General features: G+C 44.3%; 1 protein-coding gene across 1 annotated transcript in view; it reads right to left on the bottom strand.

The window, feature by feature from the left end:
* Window positions 1-23,755, bottom strand: part of kcnh3 (potassium voltage-gated channel, subfamily H (eag-related), member 3) — a 50,359-nt gene that overhangs the window by 9,394 nt on the left and 17,210 nt on the right. Inside the window, exons 5-9 of the mRNA XM_069662632.1 lie at window positions 22,366-22,523; window positions 21,671-21,872; window positions 14,085-14,459; window positions 9,703-9,902; window positions 9,245-9,494 (exon numbers count right to left, since the gene is read on the bottom strand). Coding sequence (XP_069518733.1) covers window positions 9,245-9,494; window positions 9,703-9,902; window positions 14,085-14,459; window positions 21,671-21,872; window positions 22,366-22,523 — 1,185 coding nt within the window. The remainder of the gene's footprint in view (window positions 1-9,244; window positions 9,495-9,702; window positions 9,903-14,084; window positions 14,460-21,670; window positions 21,873-22,365; window positions 22,524-23,755) is intronic.

Here is a 23,755-nt window from a genome sequence, read left to right as displayed (position 1 = left end):
TCTAAAAACATTCAGATTCTTTAAATATAAAGTAAATCAAGGCAATATTTTATTAAATGAAGGAACAGCATGATGTGAAAAAGAAAATGGAAACATATTAAAGTCTTTAACATTAATGTGTGAGGCTTTAGACAGTTCGAGCCTCCTGCAGCATGACGGGGAAAAAGTCGAACAAAGGCTGCTTGAGGGCTGCAGAGGCTCACAGCTGAGAACAACATGCAGAGAGCGAGGAGAGGATGGAGAAGATAGAGGGCAGGGTAGGGCAGCTGTGAGCAGGGACCTAAAATGGGTGATGGAGTGTGGAGGAGGAGGGCTGGAGAGAGGGAGGGTGAGAAAAATGAAGGGAAGCGAGGAAAGAGGGAATTGTAGAGGGACGGAGCGTGGGGGAGGCTGCAGACTGGCACAGGCTGATCGAGGGGGAATAAATGGGCAGGGTGAGAAAAGGAAGAGGAAGGGGGGAGGAAGGGTGAGCAGGAACAGCTATTAGACACAGCCCTCTACATCCACTGAGATCCTCCAACAGCCACCTCCTGCTGCCGCTGCATCCACAGGCTGCACAAGTCGTCAAATACAGCAGCTTGGTCTGTGGCCCAAAGAGTCGATATGTGACGCTGCAGGAAGCCCTTTGGCATCTTTCATCGTTATGTGCCCTTGAAGTCAGGAGCAATGAAAGAGTGTGAAAGTGGTGACGATCAAACAAACACCGAACTTTTCTCAGACCAGCGTTTGCTTCCCGTGTGAAACATTTCTTTTGAGAAGTTTCTTTCTCTTTAGTTACTTTGGTAAAACAGCACCAGAACTAGAATCTCAGTCAACATGCTAGTTAACCAGCTAATTAGCCAGCTCATGAGTCCAACTTTAAGAAGTGAGCAGATGCCAACCTTTCTCTTCCCTCCAGCTCCACCTTCTCGTCCTAATATGGTCACTTCTGACTAAAAACAAAACAAGCTTTAAAACTGAAGTCAAAACACAAACCAAAGACTGACATCTTATTTTGAAAAGTTGACTTCCTTTAAAGCGAGGTGACGGTCCTGTCATGTCACATACAGTGTGTATAACCCTGCAGCGCAGACAGACACGCTTTCATTCAGGAGACGGGTTCAAATGTTCGTTTTGGAGATGTAACCGGTCTCGACCTCGCAGCCCTGCATGTGCCAAACTGACGCTGCAGAGGAGCCGTGATCGTCACATTTTGAAGCTTAAGGCCGCAGACGAAGCCATCGGTTCCCTCCCCCGTCCGTGCCTCTTGATTTGGCTCGATGGGCTCTTCTTCACGTGCTCCATCTGTCCCTCATGTCTGTCCCCATCTTCTCCCCATCAGTCACACTTCTGCTCCTCCAGTCCTTCCTTCCATTACCACAACCCCCCCCCCCCCCCCCCCCCCCGCCTCGCTGCAGCTCAGATTGTCTTCTGTGACGGAGACGATGGGTGGTATCGGAGCAGAGAGCGACAGCAGCGTCGGGGAAAGGTTTTGCTCATAATCACAGCAAAATGTTAAACCGAGCGGGAGATGAGTGCTTCAAAGTGACATTTAGGAGTGTGTGTTTGTCTTTCATCTGTTGGCGTGATTGTGTGTGAAAACTGACGAGAACAGGGAACAAAAAACTCACGACAGAAGCTCCTTTTATCAGCGTCAGGGATTCTGAGCCTTTTGTATCAAACTCCAGTTTTTCTTCTGTTTTTGTGAAACCTGTTAAATCATGCTAACAAATTGTCCTCGCCTAGCAGTGGAATAAAAGGTCAATGTTTTTACCTGTGTCACACACCGTTAATGTCACTTAATGTAACACATTCCTCCATATATTACGCTGATGTGGCGTGATGGTCGCACTAAAGGTCAATAAAGATTTACCGCCTGATGTAAGTGTTACATCACTGGCTCTGCTTTAATGACATTAGCAGAGAATTAGTCTCAGTGTGTTTGATCCAACAGGTGCCTGCATCCTATGTAGCACCAACAGGTTGCATTTGTCACGCATGAAGTCGAATGTTGAACATCAGTGGATTCGGAGCAGAAATTCATGATGCATTTATGGTGGGAAAGTTCCAACCCCCGCTTAAGATAGATATTACATCTACAACAACAACTGCAGCTCTGTGATAGAAACACACAGAGAGCTGCTGATTATTTATCCACTGAGGGCCCTGTGCTGTTTACCTGTTAATCAATCTCACTGCTGAAATCATGACATTGCTGTTTGCTGGTCTGCAGGGGAAAGTGGATTCTACTAGCTATTAATGATATTGCTGGTAATTGCTGTTTGTGTGTGTGTGTGTGTGTCGAGGGAGTGTGTGTTAATGTTTTAGAATTGTTAACACAACACAATGTGCAGCATGAGGTTAAAACATGACTGAAAAAGAAGCCAAGTGTCAAACAGCTGCAGTTCCTCTGGTGTCCACTTGAGGCTGTCTCCAGCAGTGAGTCAGTCCCCATAGAGCCCCATGTTAAACCTTACAGCAGAAATAAACATGTTTACAGCCTGGTACAAAAAACAGTTTGGGTCTCTATAGCTCATTTCTCTCTTCATGACAACTGTACGGGGAGAATCTTTATACAGCTCACCTGTTTACATTATATTAAGGCTTAAAGTGATGCAGCATTAGGGGCGTGGCCTCTTTGAGTGACAGCTGGGAGCTGCTGGCTGTCTGCTAGGTGTCCCCTCAGCTTGGACTAACAGACCGTTCAACAAGTCTGAGACGCTGTTCTTACACTCAAAGTAACACAGACAGTGAAATTAGCACTAATTAGCAGCTATTTGTGTCTGTGCTCACCATACCTGGCTTGTTAGCTCGTTCAGTGTTTGCCATACATTGATTTATCTGTGGCAGGCCGTGCAGGGAGTCAGGATTCATGTTGGCTTTTACCCGCAGAAAAGATGGCAGGCTTTAGTGATTTTTTCTCCCACTGGAGATGTTAGCGAGCAAGCGGGCAGTCTGTCACGCTGCACAAGCTCCGTTAGCTTCACCAGTCTGATAAAGAGCTCACAAACAGAATCTCATTCTGTATTTGGCTAACTTATTTGCAAACTAAGGAATTAACCTTTGGCACAGACTGAACAACTTTGTTGTTTGCCAACACCTCCAGCTCTCTTCCAAATATGGTCACTTCTGGTTACAGAAATCCAAGATGGCGTCAACAAAATGCAAAACTTGAGGCGGATCTCACATTGGCTGTAGGTACACTTCACCATCATTATCAAATGAACCATTCATATATCAGCACAGACACAGGCTAATTCCTGGAGCAGAACTTTGGACGGACGTTCTTGTTAAAGGCTACGATGAAATGAAACGAGCTTCCTGGTCTCTGCAGGACTCGGCTGGATCCATGCACTAATAACCGAGGTGCTTTAATAATGTAAATCTATTCGTTATTAATACCAGCACCACACTACCTCTATTGATGTTTGTGTGTGTGTGTGTGTCATGATCAGGATCAAGTAAGGGCTGGGGGCCTGGCATTTGAAGATAAATGCACTTCATCACACACACACACACACACACAGATTGACACACACACGCACGCGCACACACACACACACACACAGGTACAGACCATTAATTCAATACATCTTGACCTTTTCAGACCGACTTTAAGACGTATACATCTGTCGTTGCCACAAACACACACATCCCCCCTTTCTCCCCATCCGCCTGTCTGTCACTCACACACACACACACACACACACACACACACACACACACACACACACACACACACACACACACACACGCACCCACACACCTCAGGAAAGCTCGCCCAGTTTGCAGGATTAGTGTTGCAGAGGCTTTGAAGCACATCCAGAGGAAATTAGATTTCAGCCTGTGAGACAGCCAGCGAGAGGAATTATTCTAAGTTGTTTGCACAGGTGCGACATCGTGTTTGACCACACAATCGACAGTTTACGATGTTTCTCTTCAGTGCTGGTTGCCTTTCATGTTTAATGCTTAATGTTGGTTCATTCGTTTGTTGAACTGTTTCTTTGCAAACTAAACGACACAAACTGAATCTGTGCAGCGACACGGATTAGCTTCTGATGCTAGCAGAGCCATGAAGAGAGGAAGGTTATGTTAGCTCCATCTGATCTGTTGGGTCAGGTTCTGATCAGAGAAGAAGTTCAGCTTTAGTTTCAAACTTATTAAATTAACATGTTTTATTTTATCATCAGGGTGAGTTGTTATTTCTCGGGTGATCCCGGTAATTAAGGCAAAATACTTTACTTGTCCAAAACTACCTGCAAACAGTTTAATAGATGTGAATCAGTCATGGTTCAAAATGTTAAAATATAAATTCTTAATTTAGAGAATTTTAATTTGAGACATCCTGTTGACAGTTTTACAGACGTGTCTTTTTTAATGGTGTCACAGGGGTTTTCTTGTGCGCGCGTTGCTCCTGGTTAACAAGGCTAACGACAGCGCTGTATCCAGGTCTTAATAAGAACTCTGTGACCACAAGAGCATGACTTCCTCTGTTATTCCTGTTATAATGACCACTGCCTCTACGAAGGGCTTTGACACCTGAGAGGAAACATACTGTGCGGGTTTGGAGAAAATGATGACGAGTCGAGGGAGGCCGTCAAACTGACGCTAAAAGGTTGAGCAGCACAAAAGACGAACACTTAATGAATGTAATGAAATAACTGCACTGAGAGTACTAAGGTGAATAAAGACGATGAGGTAATGTGAACCTGGTGGTTCTTGGCTGCGGTCGAAATCGTCGTGCAGAGCATGACTCTGGCGTTTCCTCCCACTCACTGTCTGTTAATCAGTCCTGGTTAATATTAGGCTTCATGAACACATTTCCACCCTCACATCTCCAGAGAGCAACGTGAGTGAGGACATATGATCACACCATGCCGGCACACACACACACGCACACACACACACACACACACACTCACTCACACACAGGTTTCCATGCAGTCACATGCTTCTGCCAGAAATGGAAAACCTCAGTGTGAGGTCGTCTGAATCTGATCGTATGGAACCACTGGCTTCTATTCAAACACTTTGTGCACTCTTACACACGTACAAGTTCACACTCCTAAATTTATCCTGCAAGTTATTTTCCAATACATTTTAACCACTTGGAAGAAAACTGTTTCTATTTTTCGTGGCTCAAAATGGCCTTAAAAACAAGCTCACCAGACGTGGGTGTTTAATGTGGTAATCTGGGCAGACACGCATTTTTCAGTACGTATTTGTACGTTAACAGTAAGAGAAGTTCTCCACGGCCCGAAAGTCAAACTTTACTTGGAAGAGAAACCAAGATGTAAAAAACATTCTCCACAATCACCTGACAAACACGTCCTCCTAGTTCGACGGCCTATTTAAGCTGCAAGATCTCCAGTCTCCCCTCTGCTCTGTCATTGCCCCTGCTGCCCTGCACCAGCCCCACCACCACCCCAGCGTCCACCTGCAGGCTCCAACTAGGGGGCTTTAAGATATGATCTCATCACTCCTCAAATTTGTGCATGTAAAATGAATCTGTGAGGAGTTACGAGGTCGGAGCCGAGGCGCTGCTGCTGCAGTAAACATTTGAAACGTGAGTTGTCTGTCTGAATTGAAAAACATCGACGTCACACTGAGCACTTATCACAGCTTCTGTCCGCCATGAAGATATCTGACTAAACTAATATTTACATACACACGTTTTACATCTGACATAACCCCCATCAGACTTTTTGGACATGCTGTCACCTGTACTCTAAATTTGTCATTGTAAATATATAGCAATACGGCACGTCTGATACATGTCTGCATGAAAGTCACTAAGAAGCAACTTGAGATATGAGCAACTTGTGATCCTAAAGATAAACTTGCTTTTAACTACGTGTTCGTGTGCGCATGATGGCTGCATCGCGCGCCCTGCGTCTGATTGGAGCGTCGGCTGTGCACGTCCTCAAAAATTAACACTACGTGTCGCGAGCTGCAGTCTGCACATGACCAGTAGGGGCAGTGTAGAGGCAGAGGGGATGTGGCAGGGTCAACACAGCAGCAGGGACAACAATGGCAGAAAGTTCTGGAGACAAGCTGATAGACCGAGTCCACGATTATCCACATCCGTACGATGTGTCGTTGCCGCTGCACAGAGACAAACATGCCTGTCAAACAGCTGCAGACAGATAAGTTCTGTTTTAGAAGTCGACGTGGAAACCTGCAAAACTAAATGGAAACACGTCCGGGAGCGTTACGTCCGTGCACGGAGGAACATGTTGGAGAGACGGAGCAGGGACGATGTGTTCTGTCAGCGTACACATAAAGAATGAACATCACAGTAACCTCCTCGAGTGTCTCCATGTCTCTTGTTTACATCCCGCACACACGGTACTTGCATACGGCCTGAGCTCTCTGGTGCCCTCTAGAGGTGACCTCCAGTAACACGCTTAGTGCAGAGACAAGTATGTGAACAATTACGTTCATGATGCAACCGGTTGTGTACGAGAATGCAAGATTAAAATACAAATATATCTCGGCCTTACTGTCACTTTGTTTCTGTTTTGCACTCTTTTTGCAGGTTTTGCAGGTTGCTCGTCTGACTGTGAATAATGAAAACCACGGCAAAGAAAGTCTTTCCCTGAAGTCCTTCATCGCTCACTGCTGGCTACACAGGAAGTCCTGAAAAGTAGGCCGCTGCTGCCTGAGACTGAATCGTCGCCATGCTCGATAATAATGGAAAGGTTTGCAAAATGAGCAGCAAAACAAATGTCTATAATATGAACATGTGTGCGTACTGAATCATCCACAGGTCTTACTGTGGGGACCATGATGGAGTTGGGATTGTGTTGGTCTGTGCTCTGCAGAATGTACAGACGCCTGTTGAGCTTTGCAGCCTCATTTGGTGCTCATCTATCCGCCCTATCTGCAGCACAAACAGAAAACACCCTCATTCATTACATCGTCTTGTTCTCTGTCTACACTCTGCCATATGTGCGGTCTGATAGCACGACTTCCTACATCTCTATTCACACCGGATTGAAGGATTACTCTGTATCGCTCACAGGCCGACACTGTGGGAGGTCATGACTGTGTGTGTGTGTGTGTGTGTGTGTGTGTGTGTGTGTGTGTGTGTGTGTGTCGAGCGTGACGATAACTCTTCAAAGCAGCAGAGCACAAACAGCAGCTCTCTATCAGCCCTCTGACAGCCCTGCCCTCCCTCTTGTTTGACTGATGCACACACCTTTTTCTTTCTCTCCTTCCCCTCATCTTCCTCATCAACCTAATTTCCACTCGAGTCCGGATCGAGTCTCTCTTCAGGTCTGATTGGATGAAACCGAACCCGGCTCTATGAAATCATTTGAACTGTAATCACTGAACTGAGTACCGATCTGTGTCTTCTTCTTCTCTCCGGAGAGCTCACTTCATTAACAGCATTTGATATCAAACACACACACACACACACACGTCCTCCTGGTTCGTATCGGAGCGTTCTTCAGATGAACAGTCCTCACCTTCGTTAACGATGCAGCACGGTGTCCCACAGTCATCATCATCTCACATCCTCTCATTAAGACTCAGTTTGACGAGTAAACGGCTGTCGGAGCTGCAGGGAGACTCTGTGTTTTCATCTAATTCTGTTTCACAAATTTACACTAATTTTCCCCAAATAAAAAACCTCCCTCGTTTCATTTAGTCTAATTAGGATTCCAGAATATCGTTTTACAATCCTACGATCAACAAATCCAATCTCACACTTCATAAAAGCTCCGGATTTTATTTTAAAGTGTTAACTTAGAAATACTCTGAGGAATTAATGAGATCTCCTTTGGTTTTTTGGGGATATGTTCCAGATTCTTGTTTGTCTCAGGAGACCCGACGGCCTGATGGGTTTATATTTGTAAAAGATATTAAAACAGACGTTTAACAGGCTGGGCTGCATGACAATCACTTACAGGAGGATCACAGCAGACAGTCCCTCCTCTGGGTTTCTCTGCAGAGTCAGTAGACTCGTGTTACAGCAGCAGAACAAATGTCGACTAATCTATAACAAATGTCATCTTAAGTTAAAATACACACCATGGGAGCAAATTCTCTCCAGGCGTTGCTGAGACATCACCTGCAAAAGAATGAGATGGGTGCTTTTCCAGGACATTATGATGTCACAGTGAAGTTGACCTTTAACCTTTTGGGTAAAAAAATGTCAGAAACTGTTAACACTCTTATCATTTTCATTTTTAGTAACACTCACTTTTGCTTTTGTATGATGTGTACTTTTTGTTTGTTGCCTTTCCAGTTATGTATCGTGTTTCTCCTTTAAAACATTTGTGTAAAACTGTGTATTAAATGAAATCTTGACCAGTGGCTTTAAACATTTTTTTGAGACATCACAGCGACTGTAAACTTTGACCTTCAACAGCTTAAATCCAGTTTTGTGACCAAGTCATCTTTGCTCAAGTCTCAAGCAAGTCTCAAGTCATTTTTTCTTGGGCAAGTCAAGTCCCGAGTCAAGTCACTTTTTTCCCACCCAAGTTACAGCACTCTTACCTGTAGTATCCGGTCTTAATAAAGAGAAAAGACAAGGTGTTAGCAGCCCGTCTGATAATGATGTTATTGGCCAGTTGATATAACCTGTTCAAAAAGTCTGACAGTGAATTGTATCTGTGTTATCTTGGCACAGACGCAGCCATGATGATGGTCTGCTCTGAGAGCGTGTTGAGGAGTAACGAGTACGACTGATGAGGCTTCTCTTTGGGGGCTTTGATGTTGCGTGTTGCCATAGCGAGGAGTTTGACTGACAGCCAGCCATCAATCATGACGATCACATACCGGGGAGCTTTTTGAGTCGTCCAATCATGACTCCCAGTTTGCGCTGCGTACATACTTTTGTCAAGTCGCAAGTCATCAAAACAGTGACTCGAGTCGACTCGAGTCCAAGTCACCAAGTCTCAAGTCCACAGCTCTGCTAAAATCTAATCAGTTCATCTTCGAGTCCAAGTGAAAGTTTGAAGATGATCTCTTCAGGTGTACCTGAGATACCTGGACGGGAGGGGAAGTGTTTTTGCAGCACATTTTGATGTCACAGGGAAGTTAACCTTTGACCTTTTGATCCTCACTTCATAATTGTATCCTATTAGAGATTTGTATAGATTTGTGTTCCTATTAAAGTTATTTCATGGCTGCAGTGCACTTATCAATATAACGATATCAACCAAACATGCCTGAGTTGTTGACACTCTTCAGAGATCCACAACATGCTCGTGAACATGAACTCCTCTCTGTACGTCCTCCTGCTCCTCTGACTCACCCAGTATGGCCAGCACAGTGTTGTCTTTCAGCACCTCCATGGACCCCGAGCAGACGAAGTAGATGGCCTGCAGGGCGTCTCCCTGCCGGATCAGGAACTCGCCCGGAGCGCAGAAGGAGGTCTTGATGATGAGGGAGAGGGAGCGCAGGCAGCCGCGGCTGGCAGACTCGAACAGAGGCAGCTGGAGCAGCTCCTTGTTCAGGTGCATGGCGATGTCGGCCCTCAGCTCGTCTGGGAAGTCCTTCAGGAGCTGCACGGTGAAGGGAAAGGAGGGTTCACACTTAAAAGATGATCTTGTGATAGCAGTTATTCCCAAACGTGTGCACTTCGTCATCCTCTCCGGACTCCGGATCTGTCTTTGCATTAATCACAGTCTCTGAAACATCCAAGCTCAAGTGTATCAAGAGCAATACTCACACACCCATAAACATCTGTGTTACAAGTGTCAGTCCGCTCACCTCACTGACGTCTATCCCGTTGTTGACCGACCAGGTGGTCTGGAAACACTCCAGCATGCGTTGCTCCAGGGCCTTGGGCAGCCGGTGGACCCTGATGAAGTCCTTCAGGTCTTTGGTGCGGGTGTGATAGAGCGAGCGGCGCGAGTACATCCTCTGGATGATCGCTGTCACGTTACCAAACACCACGGCATGCATGAGCGCTGCAGACAGAGAGAGAGAGTGTTTCAGTGTGATACAGTTTGACTTAAAGAGTTGGTTCATTATTTTGGATCTAGAATGGCCTTCAGGAAAATCCCATAATGCTTCTGTAGAGCAGGGAGGTTTATCGGACGTCTTTATAAGCTCCAAGAAGGGAAAAAGCAGAGAGCTTAAAACGACTGAGCTGCTCTGAAACCAGTGCACAGGACCGCTCCGAGTGGATTACTGCTTCACTAAATGACAGGAAGACACTATTTAAATAAAAATAATCCCAGTGTTGAATAAATCTTTTATTTCTACTGAACAAAACGTATTATTCCTTAACCTGCTCTAATCCGGGACTCTCCACAGTCTCAGTCTGGTTTGACTGTGAGCTCAGCTAACCAGCAGCCTGCAGACAGGCCTGTCTCATATGTACCTGCACCTTCCTCAGTGGACTGCAGAAACTCTCTCACTACGTTTTAACATGTGCTGGAGCTGCATTCACACCACAGGGCACTTCCACAGGACACTGACAGCCATTATTTTTGGGTGAGTGCTCCTCCAGGCGCGGTCACCAGCTGCACACTTTGGGAAACTCTGGTGTTAAAATGTTTAAAGTGTCTTTTTATAACAGCTGAAGGGCAAACAGGGCTGCAGGGTCCGCCCCCACCAGAGGACTCGAAACTCATGAGGACAAAACTGGGAGAGATTAATGAATCTGTGGTCTCTGTGTCTCTGTGTTGTGCTCAGCTCGCTCTGCTCTGACAGAGGACTGAACACATGTCACTGTAGGGACTAAAAATCAATGCAACTCAAAACAATCACTTCAAATCACTCTAAAGAAACATTCAAGGACAGGAAGCTTTAATGTTTGTCTTATTGTCAAACAACTTCCCTTCCCATCACTGGATCTGACATCCGTCTGATTGGTTCCTGCCGAATATCTATACCGCTTATCCTGTTCAGGGTCACAAGGGGCCGGAGCGGATCCCAGCTGTCTCATTTGGCGAGAGGCGGGGTTACACCTGGACAGGTCACCTGTCAATCACAGGGCTGCCACATAGAGACAGACAAGTTTTCACGCTCACACTGACGGGTAATTTATAGTCACCAATGAACCTCGGACTGTGGGAGGAAGCCGGAGTACCCGGAGGGAAGCCACGCATGAACGGGGATAACATGCAGGCTAACCCGGAAAGGCCTGAACCGGGACTCGAACCGGGAACCTTCTAGTGGTGAGGCTACAGCGCTAACCACTGTACCACCTTGCACTTGTGCGTCTAGTTTTAGTTCCCATCCATTGTTTCCCGCAGAACGAGAGCGTAACTTTGGCCGAGATGGAGAATATATATTTGAATATTGAAAGCACGAGAGTTTGCACCACAATTAGTCGCAGGACAGGTGTGCAGAACAAACAGGTATGCGAGGGGTTTGTGCATGTTCTGTTTTCTGTCAGCTCAGTGCATGATGGCACATAGTGCTCAATGAGTGGAATCAGCTGTCCACTATAAAAGGGAATAATAATTCTTCTACACATAGAAAACTCTTTATACCGTGGACTAAAACCAGACTCAACTTTTGTGGATCATTTTCCCTCCTGGTGTTTCTGGAGTTTTAAGAATGGGTCGGACAAATGAATGAATCAGTCGGTCCACGGCTGTTGTAGGTGCAGATGCTTAAAAACTTCTGCTGCTGCTGAAAATCTTACTGAAACAACCGTGAACGGAATATCTGCACGAAACTATTCCAGCTGTGCAGCGAAGTATGTTCAATGCTCTTTGAACATTTACAGCAACAACATGGTGTTTAATGAAACAGCTGGTTAACAGGCTGATTACAGAGCTGCAGCACACCCACTGTCAGTGATAGATTAACATATTAGAGGTTCGCACAGTCTTTGCACCTGTCATTGGATAAGAGCAGATATCATCATTTTTTCAGCAGGAAAATGAATGAGATTGTTACCTATAAGGTGTGTGTGTGTGTGTGTGTGTGTGTGTGTGTGTGTGTGTGTGTGTGTGTGTGTGTGTGTGTGTGTGTGTGTGACTGCATGAAGGCAGTTAAGGTACAATTCGGTCTTTAGTCACAGGAGAGCGAAAGCAAGTCAATACAACGTCCTCACAGGTATATGATAATAAATCTCTCACTGTGTGTGTGTGTGTGTGTGTGTGTGTGTGTGTGTGTGTGTGTGTGTGGTCATTTACAGCCCACTTAATGTGCGCTGAGGCCTGAGACGTCCCCACACATCTCTGTGTCCTCCGATCATAAATCACTGCTTTCCTCTGCTCTCTTCACCTTTTCATCCCTCCTTCTCTCTCTTCTTCTTTCATCGTTCTCTCCTGTTACGGACGTGCAGCAGCAGAAAACCAGCAGAACTCTTGGCTCAACTATATAATACTGTCCTGAATGTGTCCAACATGTACTTTAAGTTTTATGCAGCAGAGAAGGATCCTAACGGGCTGCAGAATGTCACTTCCTTACAATAAGACTCAAAGCTGGTGTATTTAAGAAGCTCCTTCTCTGTGAATGAAACACTCATTGACTCTGTTTACACTTTGTTTTAAGAAACAGGATCACAAGTGTATAGTGGTAGATTTAATGTACTAGTGATATTGATCTGACCATCCCAACCACTTTATTCGGTTGTCTGCGTCTCGATAAACATCATTTATCTGTGGTGTTAACGCTCATGCATCCTGATGAGTCAAAAGGAAGTAACAGGAAATATGTCCTCACCGCAGGCTGTGGTTGTTTTGGTGCCAATGTTTCAACAACAGAGATCAATCTGTATTTTAGAGCTCCAGGTTAAACCAGGTGTAAACAGGGTGGCTGACATCTGAAGGTTGCTTTAAAAATGTTTCTTAGTTTTATAAAACTTAATGTGACGACTTTATTTGGCTGCAGAGAAGTTTCCCCACGAACTCCAGGGGCTTTAAAAATATGCTTTATGATTCATCTTAGGAACATTTGTATGTTTGTGGTGTTATTGTTTGAACTGACGAGGGAAATAAGTTAGAAGGCTTCTTGTGTTTTTATCCACAACGATTTTAGCTTCAGTGCAGATTCTGCTGCATTTTACATCATCTCATAAATCCAGTTAGTTATATTTAGAATCACAGCTGTATCATTCTTCACCGCTGTGTTGCTGTTTCTGTCACGTCTGAGTTTGAGTCACTAAAATGCTGTGCTCCTTTTTTCTCCCATTAATATTGTAACAGACAAGTTAGTGAAGTTAATTTTAGACATTCAGGTCAATTAATTCATTTACATATTTAATGATCCATCTTTAAAATATTCACTTTAAAGATTTATCATCCGTCTGAGTTTGACTGAAGGAGACACGCTGCTTTCTGTAGAGTGCTGCCTCCCCTTAAAGGGGGGTATTATGCTAATGATAGCTTAGCATAATTTACAGTTAAAAAAACTCCTCATGTTTCTCACACTGGTGCTCTGTGCAGGCCCTCAGTCAGCTCTGTCCCTTTAAGAAACCCCGCCCCTTCAAGCCCACTTTCTTCTGATTGGCCAGCTCTCCGAAACCAGCTGAGGCTGCACTTTGTGACGTCACTGAGTGCAGCGTGTAGAAAAACCTGCAGACGGAGCTGAGGAGCCTGGGGCTTACTCCAACATACTTTGACCTACAGGTCTGAAACTCCACCCACGTCTAGTCTGAACATCCGACACTGTAACGTTATATATATGTATTACAATGGAACAGCATAATACCTCCTCTTTTAAAAAAACCCCACTATTCTCTGAGATACTTTTTGTCTTTTGACATCTTTTGATGTTTGATGTTGCTGCGTGGACTCGGTGCTCAGAAATATGAGCATCTATCCCTGAAATCTGTTAAAGTTTTTGCTAAATCATGAAAATAAATACAAGAATTTCAGAGCTGAGACTGAAGAAGTAACTCAGGAGAGTGGGAGTCATGAAACAGTGAATGGTTGGTTTTTACAAACAAACGTGTTTGCAACAGTTTTTTTTTTCTACAATATGAAAAAGTAGAAATTAAAAGTAGAACAAAATGTGCTCAGCTGCTCATCAATGATCACTGGCACCAGATGCTACGTGAGTGAGGACTTCAGACCGAGAGGAGAAGAAGAGGAAACACTAACAAGCATTCAAAGAGAAAGAATGAAGGAACGAAAGAGAGGAGCGTGAGAATTAACACACACACACACACACACACACACTCTCCTCACCTCCTATGAGCATGGTGCAGATGGAGAAGATCTTCTCTGAGTCCGTGTTGGCCGACACGTTTCCAAAGCCGACGCTTGTGAGGCTGCTCAGAGCGAAGTACAGTGAGGTCACGTAGCTGCTTCTCATCGAGGGGCCTCCACCCAGCACCCCGAAGCCCCCACCACCGCTGCCCGTCCCCGACACGGCCTCGCCTCCCGACACGTTCCCGTAAGGTTGGCTGGAGTTCCAGGAGCTCTGCCCCGTGACCTCTGACCCCGACACGTTCCACTGGCTGCTGTTGGCCGAGAGGCTGCTGACGGTGGAGGAGACCAGCGTGGTCAGGGGGGACAGGAAGTAGGGGGAGCCCAGACGCTTGGCCAGCTCATGGAGCCAACCTGAAAGAGACAGAGAGATAAATCACACAAACCTTTATTTAAATGTAAATAAAGAAGATAATAAGGGATAATAAAGATACATTAAGCAGATATTATGACACCATTAATCACTTCACACAAATAAGTCACAAATAAGAAGCATGAAGTTTTCTGTTTTTCTGATCAGGACAGCAGAAGTTATTTCTTATGTTGCACTAGATAATAATTAAAGGTTGTTCATACAGTTTATTTACTATCCTAATTATCAGCCTCATGCATATGAAGCCACCTGTTACACATCTTAAATTATACAACCGCAACAACCACATCAGACAATAATAGGACAGGAGAGTGGTGCAGTTTTATGTAAATATTTATATCTGTACACCCGTACCTATGATGTTAATATTAATGTATCCTTGTGTGGCTTGTTGACCTTGTTTAAAGCTGCGTGTCGTCTGTTTCTTTGTTCGTTCGCTGACAGGAATGTGAAACCAGAGTGAAATGAATTCTTTGAGTACACAAACCTGGCTGCTAAAAAAGATTCTTATAATCTTTCAGGACCTTCAGGGCTCAGTGGTTTGACACTCTAAAAGGGTTCTCCTCTGCATACTGAGTACGTATACCTTTCCTACTTTAAGTTCAGTTTGCTGGTTAAACTTTTACACAAGTAGAATCATTGCAAAACTTTTAAATGAACAGACTTTCAGTACTTCTCCTGGCAGCATCTACAACTCGGAGGTGAGTTCCCGCCTGCCTCTGTCGGACCTGCGCTGGATTGTAGAGCTCAAACCAAAGACTTCCTTCATGCTGCTCATTTGTTTGCCAATTTAGCAAACGCCCTTAAATTACCCAAATCATGTTCATCATTCTAACAAAGCGTAAAATCAAATGAAAACTGTTCCGGCGGACACAGAAACTATCATTCTTCAGGAAAGAAAAGAGCTGTAATCTATGTAAGAAGAGAGTGAGAGGGGAAAGAGTGAACGTATGAAGTGAAGGAGGAAGGATGAATAAATGATAAAGTAGTATTTGGGATGGATGAGTGAGAAGCCCAGCTGAGCCTCTGACAGCAGAATCAGACACAGAGAGGCAGCGAGAGAGGGAACATAAATAATACAATATGGATGCATCCATTCATTGATCTCTGGCAGCACACTCTGCAGGCAAGCAGCTCTGACCTGGCGTGTGTGTGTGTGTGCGTGTGTGTGTGTGTGTGTGTGTGTGAGAGAGAGAGAGAGGCAGTGGGCGCAGCCTGCCAACATAAATAAGCAGAAGTGCCAGTCGAGCTGCGAGCAGAGTTCCCCTCAGCAGCTAAACCAACAACATTAGAGGATTTAACACCTGAGTAGTTTCCTAATTACTTTGTCATTAGCAGAACTTAACCTCCGCCGCCCTGAGGAAACGAGGACCTGACTAAGACCTTATATGGTATGCACCGCCGTGCCTGAGGATCAGAGCCTGAAAAATAAAGGTGCTTCTCTTGTTAGAACAGAAAACGTGCGCGGCATCACTGATGTCACTGACGAGACAAATGATAATAACGTCTGCAGCCACATTTAACCACGTTTACTTTGAACACTTTTCAGCTACTTCAACTTTCTATGATGTTTTCTGTTTGATGCTTCACTACATTTTTTACTACACTTTGAATATTCAGATTATTAATACGAAATATAAATTAACTACATTATGACACACTACAGAGCTCATGAAGCAGCGTACAGGGCAGCGTACAGAATAAGCTCCAGCTTCACCAGCGACAGCCTTAGTGAAGCACATTAATTCATCGATGATTATAACCCAGGGATATTACATACATGTGGTTCTAGAGTTGGTCATTCTCAGCACACATACACACAAAGAAGGGCCGGTAAGTAGAGGTGGGATTCACAAGGTAACTCACGATACGATACGCGACACGTGGCCCACGACAGCAATAATGTCACGATACAGCGACTCTGTGATAACTGATATATTGCAGGACAGATTAAAAGAAGAAAATAAAATGCCCCTTAAAAAAGAAAAGTGCAGGATTCATGTTTTCATTCACTGCAATTTGGTGTTTCCCAGAACTCGACACAAACTGAGATGAAACAGTGAACGTGTTTTCAGTCTGTAAATTACATTTCCAGAAATATTCAACAACTGTTAAAAATAAATGAGGCGCATGTGATAAGCGCCGCTGCAAGGAGTCATGAGGTAGTGACGCGGCGAGTCAGGAAAATCTGATTAGAGCACCAAATATTGGTATATTAAGATAAAGATATTCGGCTCCAGCCAATCAATAATCGTGTTGCACGAGTCAGGAAGACAATACATTGCTGTATTGATATTTTGTCTCACCTGTAGTTACAAGTACCATTATCAGAACCCTTAAAGCACACTTAAGGTGAAAACACCAGAGAAGAATTTAAAGGGAGTTGGAATTTTCCCAAACCTGAAATAGGTTTTAATTTGGCCTGGTCTTTTGCTTGACTGTTCACAGCATGCAAGTGGAGCCGCTCTGCCTCTGTCCAAGGTGCTGGTTTCTCCCCCCTCTCTCTCAGAATGGCCTGCACTCACTGGGGAGCTGTCCGTGGTCCTGAACTCCTGTCATCCACTCTGACTCACCATTATTTACCACACTGAGCTTTTGGATTTAAATCTGACTTTTACAATGGAAACTCTACATTCAGGGGATTTGCTTACACTTAAACCAAGGAGCTAACGATAGCTAGCATAGCATTCAACACTTATTAAAGTGTTTATTACAGTTTGATAAAGTTCAAGAGAAAAGTGTGAATAGGGTGAATGGTACAAATGTGTCTCTTAAATACATTATCCATGTTGACTATGTGGTTAGGGACCAAGCTAGCTATCTTGCTAATTCCTAGTTAGCTCAACGGCTAGCCTGGTGCACTTCCTGATGTGCTGAGAGTTGAGAGTTTTTGCTGCTGGGCTGGTAATGGGAGCCAATGTTTTTGTTAAAGCTTACACCCTCCTGTACTGTCTTGACGTTTTCACAAGGTGCTTGGGTTTTACGGTGTCCATGTCATGGGAATGAATTGGAATCTTTCAGGTCAGAACCCAGCTGGTGATCACAGCCAGGCTTTTGGTAACTTTCTGTGTTGCATAGTGAGCTGCAAATCTTTATCAATAGACTTTTTTTTCCTCTTGTTTTTGTGTCACACATGTTAATCTCACAACCACTCTGAAACATAAAGTAGGATGACATTCAACCCACAGAGAAGTCACTGTGGAAAAAGCACAGATAGTTTATAGTTCAGCCAGAGCAAGCGGACGGCTTAAAGTGTCTTATCGAGCTGCATTAGAAAGGTTAAGTAGCCTCATGAGCGCTCGACAGCCTGACAAAGAAAAGTGCTCACATTAAATGATTTCAGAAGCTAACTGTGCTTCCCTGCAGGCAACGCTAACTGCTCCTGTCACTGTTGTTTACCTCTGTCAAACACGTCCTGATGCAAACACAAGCTGGGGGGGCTTTACCTGAACACGCAGCAAACAGCACAGGGAAGGAAAAGACTGCTGATTTGTTCTTACTAAAAACAGAGGAAACTTAAAGAGACAGAAAGGTCATTACATCATCTGAATTCTGCTTTGGTGCCACTTCTGTTGGAGCTAATGGAGCAGACACGACAAGTCCCACTACAACCCAATTATGTCTGTTGTTCCACATCTGACTAAAAACTGCTTCCAGAAGATAATAAAAAAACATGTTGACTGATGTTCTTCATCTTAATGTGTTTGTTTTTCTTGTTTTCATCGGAGCAGGTAACAAACTGATCCGCTTTTAACTGCCGTCCTTCTCGCACTATTGAGCCGGTCCTTTTGGTTTGGGTCTGCCACCAAACAGGACGAGAACAGACGACAACAGGCAGTCGGGTCTACAGAGAGGATCAGTGGAACCAACCTGGCCTCCGTCCAGGACTTATACGGCTCCAGGGTCCGGAAACGGGCAGCTAACACAGCTGCAGACCTATTCAACCTATCTCCTCTGGTAGGCGTCACAGCACTGCTACCTTTTGTCTAACTTGTTTAAAGAGCAGTATGTCTCATTAGCTTGTCTGTACATTGAGAGTAATACTAAACTTGTCCAATAAAACAGATTCTGATTCTGATTTTGGTCCTTATTTTAGCTTTAGCTGCTGCACGGAGCCATGATCACTTTGGATACAAATAATAAGCAAAGTAATTGTTCACATTTAGATTAAAAACATCAGTGAATGTGTTTTTATGACCTTGTTGAAGCATGTTTCTGTCAGACCTGAAACAACAGATATGATAGTAGGAGTATTAACCTTAATAGAAGTGGCACCAACATCTGGCCCCAGCGCAGAATTAATGACCTTTCTTTTACAGTGTTCTCATGTTAACAAATCCCATGTGACGACATAAAACCAACAATTAATGACCCCATTCAAAGGTAGGGTCCATGTAGCCACACATGGCCCGGGGGTCTCCCTCCTCTGGGCCAGAGAGCTCCACACATGAAGTATTAAAAAGACATAAATGAGCCACACTGCTGCACCAGGGGACGTTATGCTGAAAAGGCCAGCGTAGTTTATTCTGAGTCAATACTGCAGAAGCCGTCCTTGTGCCGGAAAAACTCTCAAGACAACCAAGTTTGTATTCATCCACAGCTGAAAGTAGTCCCCAACGAGACCTCTGGAACTCCTTCTTAAATTACAGAGCACAATAGTTTTAGGAAATCACTGAGCCTCAACGTTGAACAACATCTGAGTCTTTTAAAAACAGTAAGATGAACATAAAGGAAGACTTTCCATAAAGATCACGTCTGTGATGGATCAGAAGAGCATCCAGAAGACAACATGATTAAGTTATACAGCTTTCTTAAACAGAGTATTATACAATGTGTCAGAAGTTCAGCTTTCATACTTCGTGCTAAAGTGACGACAGAGTTTGAAAGAAGAAGAAGAATCACACAGCACGTTAAGACAAGTGAGTCAAATTACAGACCTGATTAAGAATTATTCTGGTATGAGACTAAGTGTAATTACTACAAGTAAAGTGTAAGACAATAAAACAAATAACCAAAAGAAATATGCTGCATGAGCCAGGACTCAGACTGTCACTTTGGCATGGAGGTGTAAAGTGTTGTAGCGTTGTGGGGTAGCTCGACGGATGGAGGAAGGACGAGGAAGAGGCGATGTGCTCGGTCAACAGAGCCCAGATTTATTTCCTTGTCGCAGCAGCAGCTAACCCGAGGTTCAGGTGTCCCCGGATAAACAACACACAGGTTGGCTAACTGCTTTTCATCGCCTAGCTCTCGCTCGCTCAACATGCGTCCTCTCTTCCCCAGAACGCCGAAGTCCCGCTTAAAAGTAGCTTTATAACAAAAACTCTCTCTTCCCCTCCTGGAACTACTTCTCAGCCAACTACCCACTGCGGTGGACAACACAGCATGTCCACCACTATCAATGCTTTATACACCTTGTTATAATTTGACATGCACAATGATTAATATCTACATAGAGTTTTGATAATAAAAGCAAAGGAAAGTATAAATGTGTGATAATGCTGCTAAAAATAAACAAACTTCATTGAAAGTGTCACAAAATAAATAACACCGTTCCTCTGAGGTTTGTGACGTATGTTTCTCGTACGTCTCCTCACAAATGTATACAAAAAAATGAAAGAAAGGTTCTCTACATGTTGACTAACTGACAGATGTTTCAAGCTGTCACTCTCAGCACTTCCTGCTCTAAAGCCTAAAGGTGTTCACGTTGGGATTTTCTGGCTCGAAAAAACAGACAAGAGAAAAACTTAAATTCATGTATGGAAATCTTCCTTTAGAAACCTACAGCCTGACGGGGGGGCCATGGCTCCACTGCCCTTGAATTATTGATAGCCCTGCAGAAAAAAAAGCTGCACCCCCACCAGGTAGCAGCCGATCCTCTGACAGACAGACGGACGGCTCAGGCCGCGTACACGCCGATATCAGACGTGTGTTTGTGTCACAGAAAGGTCAGACCGCAGACGGGTCTTTGTTGCCTCCTGGATTCCCTCCGTCTGTCTGAACAGTAAATCCTGGGAGTGCTGACATGAATTGACTGCAGTGATACTGCCTGTCATTATGTGGTTTGCTGAAAGGATAATGATCGGTGGGCTTGTAGCAGTCAATAAGAGAGAGAGGGAGAGTTGGAGGGAAGGAGATAAGATCAGGTGGAAACAGAAAAGCAACAGGAGTATCAATCTCGTTATGAGTTCCTGCAGCAGGTAGATTCTTTCTGATTGGTAGGTAGAGTTAAATAAAAGACACTCTCTGCTCCTCGGCCCGGATCACAGTCAGACAGATTACACTTCAATCAGCCTGTCTGCTTGTATCCCAAGTTTATCAGATTGTGTGCCAGAGTTTCATGTCGCCCGCAGGAGTCGAGATTCTCCGCGGAGAGATGTTTGTGGAAAATCAACAAAGCCGCGTCTTATTAAAAGCAACGGCCGTGCTGAAATGTGAGACGTGCAGGGGCCATTCTTCTGCTGAGCTGCCTTTGTGCTTTTGTTCCGAGTACAAAGTTACCGACATCACTCTGCTGAGGCTGATATCTGTCAGGTCAGGACTGTGTTTCAAACAAGACAAGGTGGGAGAATGTACAAGTTGTTAAAGCTGAAGTATGCAACACTTTTATGTTAAAATCTAATGATCTCATCAGACTGAAGCTCAGAGGGAGGCGGCAATTACATAAGATCTCCTTTAATGTCCGCTAGGGAGCCCTAAAATCGTTTCCCGAGGACGCAGCTGAGAGTATGATTGAGAAGAGCAATCGAGTTTCCAATCTTTTCCAACTGTGACACTGTGGATTTGCTCAATTTGCCCAAATGAAATTCTGCTGTCTGGCACTGGAGGGATATTACTGAATGCAGAGTGACAGTTAAAAACTTGAGAGAAATTCAAAGCTGTACGTTCAAAGCTCTGCAAGCAGAGAAAATGGACAATAAAGCTGCTTCTGAAACTAAATTTGGATCTGAGGAGAGAACAGTTTACTGTGGGTACCTGAAGGCAACATTTGATCTGGCTGTGACAATATGGCAACAAGTGGAGGCTATTAAAGAAGGCGAAAACCAAATGTACACAGCGTCTGAAATGCAATGAGGTGATAGATTAATGTGAATGTGGTTGTGTGTGAAGTAAATTAACTCCAAAACTCGACCAAGCACAGCCTCGGAGGAAATTTAACAGCACTGTTTGTGGGTGAAATAAAGCGTTTACTAACCGATGTCCCAGGAGCCGGGACTCTCGATCTCCCTGCGACCGATGAAGTACCAGACGCAGGCCATCCAGTGAGCCAGCAGGGCGAACATGGACATGAGCAGAGTGAGAACCACAGCGCTGTACTGAGAGTACCGCTCCAGCTTCTGCAGCAGCCGCAGCAGCCGCAGCAGCCGGACCGTCTTCAACAGGTGCACCCCGAAATACTGCAAAGACAGATGCACACCTCATTAATCACACGCACATGCACGGTCTAAATGTTCATTTTACTATGAAGGAACCAGTAGACTGTTTCATTCAAAAGATCTTTAATTCATCCTTCAAGTATAAATTATTCACACTCATTTTAGGCCGAGTACTCGTTCAGCACGGCTGTGCAGTCATCGAGCTGCAGCTGAATCGTCTGTTAGGATTCGGAGCATGAAAAACACAGACGAATGAGAGCTGCAGAATGTGCAGCCTGGCTCTGAGCCATTTGTTTGTTTGACAGCCTTCAACTCAGATCTAACAAACTCACAAGGGAGCGTCTGACTTTATGCATTAATTCTTTCTTCTTCCAACTTGACTCGTTGCCAGCAGCGTGTTGGTGCGCATCACGAGTGCTTCTCTTTCCCAGAGAAAATGAGTGAAGTGCTTTTAATTCATCACATGCAGTTTCCTTAATGTAAACACAGGATCAGACACACAGAGGAGACTCACCACGCTGACGTTGAAAGCGTACAGGAGGTCAAAGGGCAGGGCAGCGATGAGGTCGACAAAGAGCCAGGTGGTGACGTAGTGAACGCAGATGGAGCGGGCGTCGTACACGACCTGACCCGACGTGCTCACGAAGGTGGTTCGAAAGTTCAGCAGAATGTCTGCAGAGGACGACAACAAGAGCAAAGGATGATACAGTTACAAGATGAAGAACAATAATTTCACCGGACCACATGTTAGAGACAAAAAGAGACGTCAGTAACACAAACAGCTGACAAACTAACTTTATGAGAAGCTTCATTGAAGGATCCAAACCCAAAGAACACTTCATCCAGACGTTCCTTTGACTGAAGAAAGTTACACCCAAAATCTTTATTTGACCCCCGAGGGACTGCTTGGTAAATGACTTCATTATTATTTTCAAAGGTCAGTTTGTGCTGTAGATTGATTGAGACACTTCAGGCGAATTTCTTAAATTAATATGAAAACCAACCATAAATAGTTAAAGATCCCCTCCGGACATGTGTGACGGCGGCCTTGAATCATAATTCATCACAGTCTATGACTCAAAAGAAGTTTAAGTCAGAACTGATCAAAAATACATCGACTCCTTTTCCCTCTTTGTAAAAATGTTGAATCTATGAAAATGTTTAATTTAACTTTTTAAAAGTTTAACTGCGGCACAAAAAATGTTTCCTGACTTCTCGTTTGTTCGCTGAAAGTTTCGACCACATTACACTTCTGTGCTTTGGGATTGTTCAGGTAGATCAACTCCAGCTTCAGCTCTAATGGCACCGACACAGTGCTCGGGGTCAAAAGGATCCCTGCAGAGATGACCTTTTTGTTAAACAGGAAGATGCTCAGAAACAGCTGTTACACCCCTCTCTTTAGGGCCACCAAACTCTATTGACAAAAACACTAATTTAACCGACCAGAACATGGGAGTTAGTGTTCTACTCATGCCTTGAATGTTGTTCTTGTTTTGCATTAAGTATTGTGTTGATTCTGAACGAACTCCCTAAGTCTGTGAGGTAAAATTACTAAGACCCTAAAATATAAACGTAAAGGCTGCATTTTATACTGGAATTACCGCAAAAAGACACCATAGTCTGTCTTAAAGCACAGTACATGATGACAAAACCAACAGTGTGGCTCTTAAGTTACCTCCATGTTTAAGTCTCTATAAGTCTTCAGGAAGAAGTAATTGAAGAGCAGCTTATTAACAGAAAAAGAGCGAACAATCGGAAGCCTGATTGCACATTTCAATCCACGATTGTTGGCTCTGTGAACGTGTCGATAAACAGGCAGGCCCATTAGTTCTAACAAATGAGATATCGACTGACAGGAGTCAGCCTTTTAAGTGCGGGTGGCGCGTCTAATTTCATTACATACG

The sequence above is a fragment of the Semicossyphus pulcher genome, unplaced genomic scaffold, assembly GCF_022749685.1.
Source record: "Semicossyphus pulcher isolate SPU_LCO1_2020_fin unplaced genomic scaffold, fSemPul1.0.p SCAF_15, whole genome shotgun sequence".
Classification (NCBI taxonomy): Eukaryota; Metazoa; Chordata; class Actinopteri; order Labriformes; family Labridae; genus Semicossyphus; species Semicossyphus pulcher.
The sequence above is the reverse complement of the archived record's forward strand: the minus strand, read 5'-3'. Positions and strand labels throughout refer to the sequence as shown.